Below are 7,563 nucleotides of genomic sequence, written 5' to 3' on the forward strand. Positions count from 1 at the left end.
CACAGCAGTCTCTGGATGGAGCATGCTTATGCTTGTGTCTGCAGAGGCTTTCTGGGAGTCAGGAAAGAGTCAAGTGTTCTTGACTTCATTTTCTGCAACCTCCTCTTGCTTCTCTGCCCTCAGCTGGAGCAGTGAGAATCCTCTATCTAAGCTACTTTGAGACAAGAGAAATTCAAGCAGACCCACCGGGGGAAGACCAGCCCACCCTAGCTCCAAGCACAATGATTGTGCCAGTTGCTTGGCATTCTCTTTCCTTCCCTGGTCTTTTCCTCATCAGTTTCCATCACGAAAAAACCTGTACTTTCCTGTTCTACCTCTCAGAATTTCTTCTTGATGCCTCTTTTATCTGCAGAATAAAAGCAGAATGTGATTTACTTCCCTATCCCCTGGCACTGAGATGAGAATGTAGTATAGTGCTTCAGCTGAGATGATGAGTGCAGAAAAGAGGAATAAAGCATCAAAATTTCATGGTAAATTAAATTTGTGGACAGATGATGCTCAAGATGTCCAGCATGCTAGGAAAGATTGACCCCTGTTCTGTCTGATCATGGCAACTGGGCTCAGACTTTCTCTATATAACATGGATGCAAATTCAGGGCCTGTTGTGAAGCCAGACGATACAAGGCTGTGTAAACTATTTCTCTTGCTCCTTTTGCAGTAATAGCTGTATAGAGGAACCAGGCAGCACAAACTGATCTCACAGAGCCCTAATTGCTCAATAACCAACAACATGCCAGGCTTAGTTTTGTACACACTGCTTCGCTGGTGGGTTTTGGCTGGCATCCACAATGCAGAACACAGACTGCACCACTGGAGGGCTCACAAACTATTTAAAGAGATGTTATCTTATCCTTATGACTAATTTATAAGCTAAAAGATTTATGCAGAGACATATTGTCTCTAAAATAATCTGTTCTGTTGTAAAGTCAGTCATGCTTTTTCCTAGACACTGTGACTTTCTCTGCCTTAGTCAAGTAAATGTATCAATGACTGCTCTGTGGCACTAAGGCCTGTGTTCATAACATTAATCTCCCTTGCCCTGTAAAAGATGTTGGTTGCATGGAAGCTGCCTGTTGGGAGTCATCTTCAACCCATGCTAGAGGAGTATTTGGGACAGTGCAAGTTGGTCAAAACCAAAACAATGCAGGGGAAAAGCATCCAGTTCAAATCACTAAATTTCAGTGCTGGGGAGTATTCTCTAGGGTCATTTAACATGCAAGAAAAGGCATCATCTATAACCACTCCAGTCATACTGCTTAAGTGTAACCATATGTGCCATCCTCAGTGTAATAAAGGTAATAATCACATCGTAGTGGGTTGGAGCACTAAAACTTGAATGAGGTGCACAATTTTTCATTAGAAACTGATACCTGATAATGTCAGTACAAAGTACAGTTTGATACTACAAAAACAATTCCAAACCATTGGACTAATTGGAGGAATAATTGACAGGAATTTTTCAGGCTCAGAGGTGCTCTGCTTCTGGATGTAGCAGGGTAAAGACAGGTGTCCTAGAGTCCGAGAGTAAGAGCTTCATTTTCCTTCACTGTGTCACTGTTCCTACCTGGGTAAAGTTGTTATGAGGTAATACCAACTAACACAAAAAAGGCTGATTCTGTGGTGGAAAGTCTGGGATGGCAGAAGCAGTGTTTAACCACCCACATTAGCCTTCTGGCAGATGTTATGGGACTTCCTTCTATTCCGAGTTATTGCTGATAAAATGGTGCAGGAATCCTGATGCTGGGCCCTGTGTCCACACTTTACAAAATTATGTTCAAAAACTGGAAGGAATTCAAAGAAGATGACAAAATATAGACAGGGCTGGACCCACACTTTATAATTAGGAATTTGTAGAGGTCAGTCTACTGAATTTAGCAAAACAGGATTATTTTTTTAAGGGCTGTAATTACCTATCTAGTATTACTGAGCCTCCTTCATCTCACAGAAGAGCCAAAAAGGTAGGTTAGAAAAATTCTAGCCTGAAATGAGGTGTAGTTTGTTAGCAGTCAGGTAGCTGATCATTGAGGCACCTTAATAGGGTAGAGGTGCTGTTAGCATGATTTATAGTTGTGAATTTGCCATAGGGCAGTTTTCTAAAACAAATAAGCCAGAATCAGACAGCTTAAATCCACTGTGTTTGCTCAAGTAGTAGGAAAAGTAATAAACTCTTTCTACTAAAGAATGTTGTGGGAAACCAGAAGGTCTATATTATTTTAAGGTTCAACAAGGAGTTTGAGGATAGCCATGAAGTCTCTGAGTAGGAGACATAGGAGCAGAGCAAATGTTCAGCCAGTGTTTATGTAGAAATGTAGATAACTAGTCCTTATTTATTACTGACTCACCCTCTTGCGCTTGTCTGTGGACTCCAGCAATCAGGCAGACTTAAAAGAATGTATTAATTACACAAAAATTATTTTGAAGGTTTTTTAAAAAAAACCAAATAATTCCAAACACCAAGATTCTGCAGCCGCACAATTTCCTTTCATCACTGTCTCAACTCTGTCTGTAACTCCAGCCAATGCGTGTTTTACAGAAGTAAAATGGTGACAGAAAGACACAATATTAAGCTACAAAGTTGTATCTGAGAGCACATCCCACTGCTGAGCTCCATGTGCATGCCGAGTGTCTCAGCTCCATATCAGAATGACACCTCAGTTGTTTCTGCGTAACTTTATTCTTTCACTTAGTGCCCAAGCCATTAGACTATGTATTTACATCACTGTGAAGCTAGAAGCCCTACAGACTGCTTATCTCAGGTGAACCATGTTGTGTCACGTTTCATGTTTTGTAGTTTATCATTACATCAGCAGCAAGAGATAAATCAACCTGGAAGGCACATTCAAAGATTTTTGGTTATGATGGCTCTGATAATATAAGGGTCTCCCAAGGAGCTTGTTTCCTGTTATTCTTCCACCCTTTCCAAAACTGTATATTGTGACATCTTCTTTAAATAGTCCCAGTGGTGACTGTCACTGAATGAGTGGAGAGACTGAATCATGGAACTGTCAATGGTGACTTAGAAAAAAGAAAAGGGAAACTTTTACTGAGTTCCTGATCCAACAAGAACTAAACCTCTTCTTTCTTTCGCAGACTGCCAGCACTCTCGTTGTAGCTGAAGCCAAATCTTCTGGAATCTACAGTTGTGTAGCATCCAATAAAGTGGGAAAAGCCGGAAGAAACGTCAGCTTTATTGTAACAGGTAAGATCTAGTCCCCACTTAAGCCAAACATGTTTCCTGGTCTTGGGATTATAACCATTAGCTGTTGTGGCTTTTTCATATACTACAGTTTGAGAATTGTTGTAATGTGTGCTCATATGCGTTGTAATGTAAACTCATACCATGCTTTTGGGTGATACTAGAAGGGTTTTTCACAGCAACTGTTTTTGATTTCTAAGAAGGACACCAAATTTGGTAAATGACTCACCCCTCCATCAAGTACTCCACCATGACATAAATTGCTCACAAATACTGCAGCCTGTAATTCCCCCTTTTAAATCACCTGGCACCTGCAATCATCCCACAAGTGAAATTTTACTGTGTTTTCAAACACCAGTAAGCCAGTTTCCTAGTGTCTACAGCCTCAACCTACTGCCAACCAGGAGATCTCACAATGCAGTGCCCAAAGCAGTGCCAGCGTCCATGGGCAGCATGGTGCTGGGTGCTGGAGGAGGGATGCCTGGGGTACCTGGGCAGCCTCCCACAGCTCTCAGGGACTATGGCAGCTTGTAGGTAGAAAAGTGGCAGGGTATAAAATACAGAGTTTTGTTAACTTTTCTGAGAAAGACAACTTTGGACGTCTGTTGGGCTATGGCACTGAGAAGACTCATTGTGTTAGCTGCACATATGAGTATGTTTCCAGTTATTTTTCCATTACTAGATGTATGCAAGTGTTTGCAGGTTCAGAAAAAAACCCCCCTAAATCGTTTATTTCAAGAATTACTTTAAAAACCACAATGAGTTTTTGAGAATAACTACTGCACAATTTAGCAATGTCTGCAGATGCCGTAACAAAGGATTTGTTTTCTGGTGAAAGATGTTATTTTCGTGTTGTTAACAAGGTGGTAGTTCATAGAGCACTTAGGCTGATGACAGCTTTCAGTGTAGGTCATTAAAGACATGCAATTCTTTCTGAAATATGAGAAAAGACAAAAAGGTTAAAATATTCTGGTAATTTAATTCCAAAATCATAATCTTGAAGCTGAAAGGGAAGAATAATTTTAATGTATCCCATTTAACTTTTGTTTTTTCTCCTATCTGATTTTGTTGTCAGTCTCTCACGTATCATTCTGATGAGTTATTTTAGTGAAACTCACTCTGTTACTATACTGAGAGATAGCAAGAGAGAATAGACACATGCTCACTAGATTTGATTTAAAAAAAACCAAAGAAAAAGTCTTTGAAAACTGTCACTCTGCCTGATTTTGTAGACCAACATTTATATTTTTAAAATATTCTGACTAGCTGTAGTTAATACATTTCCACATTTAGAAAGTGCAAGTTGTCTATAAATATAGAAAACTGGTAACAAATGTGAGAAGTAGTTATTGAAGTATAAACAGATAAATGGCACACAGGCAGGTTGTTTGTTAAAATACAGAAAGAACATCTTCATGTTCTATTAATGGATGTGACAGAAACATTTGCCACCTTGAAGATTACTGCTGTCCCCACTCTCAAATCACAGTTTTGCTTTCATCTCTTACATAGTGTCTATTTGGACCAAAAGCTAAACAAGGACTCATGGTTGTCCATAAATTAATGTGCCAATGGAGCTGTATTCACATTTTGTGTGGGGACTTCACAGGTAACTTTGAGCAGTCACTGAGAGTCAATCACTGAGGCTGTTGCTCTTTTAATGTGCAAGGTGATGAATTTGGCCTTCTCTAGCTCTTACTCCTGAGTCTTCAAAGTGTGACATGGAAGATCCTGAAAATGAAGCTGAAGTTTGGTGGCCCCCATTCACTGTACCCAAATCTCCCTTTCGAAGTTTTGATAGTGGTTTTGGATATTTTAATACAGTGACATGAAGGAATTAGTTTCCTACTTAGATCTTGAATTCTTATGTCTTGACCAGAGATAGAAGGCAAGCCTTCTCCTTGATACCAAAGCTTGCATGAGAACATGCAGAATAATATGACTTTCCTTTGAAGACTCATGTATTGGCTGGTGTTCAGAAAGAGAAGTGGCTGCTTTATTAAGGCTTGGAAATTCTTAATATCTTGACTGGTGGCAAACTTTCTATATAGGGTGGTGAAGTTGAAATGCATTTGTCCTTTTTGTTCCTGGAGCTGAGCACTTCTATTGTGTGACATGAGGAATCCTGATCATCCACTGACTCTCAGTGGCACTGATTGAAGGCAGTTTGTTTAAAAAATACTGATGTCTTGTACTTACAAAAATCAAGTTAGGCTCATTCTTCTGGTTTGCGCACATAGCACATCACTCTTCTGGTTTGCACACACAGCGCATCAATCAAATTCACGCAATGTAACCGTAATTCTCCATCAGGCTGAGACCAAACTGCTGTGGCCTGTGTTTCGTGTCAATGAAACAAATGCGTCCAGCATTTACTGAAAAACACATTGAGAGAATAAAAAAATGAGAGCCCTAAATGCTGATGGATGTAAACAGGACACTGCAAAGTATTTCCTTCTGATGAGTCCAAAACCAATGCTTCATGTCTTGTGTGACACCTTGGGGCTAGTTTGTCTCTTGTTGTTGGGTCTGCTGGCACCATATGAAGCTAGCCTGAACCACACAAAAGTAAGTGTAAGAGAAGTGTCTGAGCAGGAGAAGTTGATCCCTTGTAGGAATGGGAGCTGCTGCCCTCTGTAAAAGGGACAAGCCAGAAAGGACTCCAAAGAGCAAACAGAGACAAAGCGTGGTCTAAACAGGAAGAATCCCTTTCCTTGGAGGCAATCTCCTTCAGGGCTTGTCCTGGAGATTAGAAAACAGATGTGCTCCAGTGAAGGAGCTGTGGTGCTGTGAGGAATCTCTTTTCTGTAGGCAGAAACTATAGAAACTTCCCAAACACCTTGGGAATGTGGTTGGAAGGCAGAGTTTGTCCCAGCAACCCTAGTTTGGCAGTGGTATATTCCACCCCTTCAGGGAAAAGCTAGATCTGAGGAAAAAAGTGCAAGAAGGCTTAGCAGAAAGGACCTAGTAAGAACAAGCCCTTTCTTAAGTTGTTGTAAATCTCATTATTTCTGGCCTTGAAGTGCAACTTCCATATGTGTTTCTGTAAGGTTTAATTTTATACCCTGTGCCTAAGGGTGTAGGACATGAAGTCCATGGGCTCTGCTGTAGCTTTCCTTTCCTATGGCCCCTGTCAAATGGATATTTTTGGGGTGTTGTCACACTGACTTATTTCTAAAAGCAAATCTTTGCTTAAGGTTCAAAAGTAACTGTGAGCCTTATATAAAAGTAATGTGGAAAGGTGATTTCTGAAAGCTCTCCTGCTTACTGTTACAGAAACGGTCTCTGCAACGACACCTTTATGCCAAATTTAACTGTGGTAGCCCCCTTCGCTCCAGACCACCCCTTTTCCCTTCATTTTGGGCTGTTTTGCTGGCACAGAGCAAGCCCATGGGTGTGTTCGCAATTACAGAGGGTGAAACAGGAACAGCTCTGCCTTATCTCCCTGGTTTCCCAATGTCACTAAGCGCATTTTATTTTGAGATTCCTGATGGTGCTTGGCAAAGATAAACAAAATCTTCCATCAGGAAACCTGGGAGCTATTTCCACAGGAAGCTTCAAATCACTAAAGTAAATAAAACCCTTTTTACATTATTCCCAGCCACATTATTTAGCTAGCCTGAGTCTGTAACAATTGGTGAGAGGTGTCATATATTAGGGAGCTCGTAGCCTTTAAACAAATGATTCCCTTGGAATCCGGTGCATTTTGCTTTTGTCCCTAGATTTATGCACAAAATAGTCTTTCTTCACAGAAGACACATCTAGGAAGACCTCCAGACCTGACAACATGGAAGTAGTTTCAACTGAATTATTCTGTTGGCACGCTATCCTGTTACATCAAAAATAGTTCATTTGCCTCTCTCCCAGGGGATCTTTAGTTTCATCGTAAGAGTTTTGCTTGGCTCTTCCTCACATTTGCTGAGTACTGGCCTCTGCAAAAGCCAAAAATTTGCAGTATTTCAGACCCGTACCCTGGCTTTCCCAACACATATCAGAACAATTTGAGATGTACTGTGAGTAAGACACAGCAGTTTCTTTCATCCAAATACTTATCCACGATCAAAATTTTGGACCCTTGATTGGATTTAAGTGTGTCTGAATTAAATACTCTTTAACAAAACCAAGCATAGGATTCACTTCATCTAACTTAAGCCTTAAAGTTAGGTATCGCAGCCTAAGCTGGTCATGTAGGATCTCTTCATAATTAAGTGTGAGGGATCAGGATCTCTGGAATTTTACTCAAGGCGATGCATTGACTCAAGGGTTGCATTGCCCTCTGGAGGTGCCTGTGTCATTCCATGGGCAGTAAACTTGTCCACACACAAACCAGCTATATTCAAGTAGATGTTTACATTTTGATGGCTGTA

At 40.6% G+C, this 7,563-nt stretch overlaps 1 protein-coding gene across 1 annotated transcript in view; it reads left to right on the forward strand.

Annotated features, from left to right (window-relative positions):
* Nucleotides 1-3,090: 3,090 nt before the first annotated feature.
* The window catches only part of LOC104528956 (vascular endothelial growth factor receptor 1), a gene marked incomplete at both ends in the record, with an annotated part of 37,520 nt that continues 33,047 nt past the window's right edge, over nt 3,091-7,563 (forward strand). Inside the window, one exon of the mRNA XM_010173117.1 lies at nt 3,091-3,199. Coding sequence (XP_010171419.1) covers nt 3,091-3,199 — 109 coding nt within the window. The remainder of the gene's footprint in view (nt 3,200-7,563) is intronic.

This window comes from Antrostomus carolinensis, unplaced genomic scaffold (genome assembly GCF_000700745.2).
Source record: "Antrostomus carolinensis isolate BGI_N321 unplaced genomic scaffold, ASM70074v2 scaffold16848, whole genome shotgun sequence".
In the NCBI taxonomy this organism is placed as follows: Eukaryota; Metazoa; Chordata; class Aves; order Caprimulgiformes; family Caprimulgidae; genus Antrostomus; species Antrostomus carolinensis.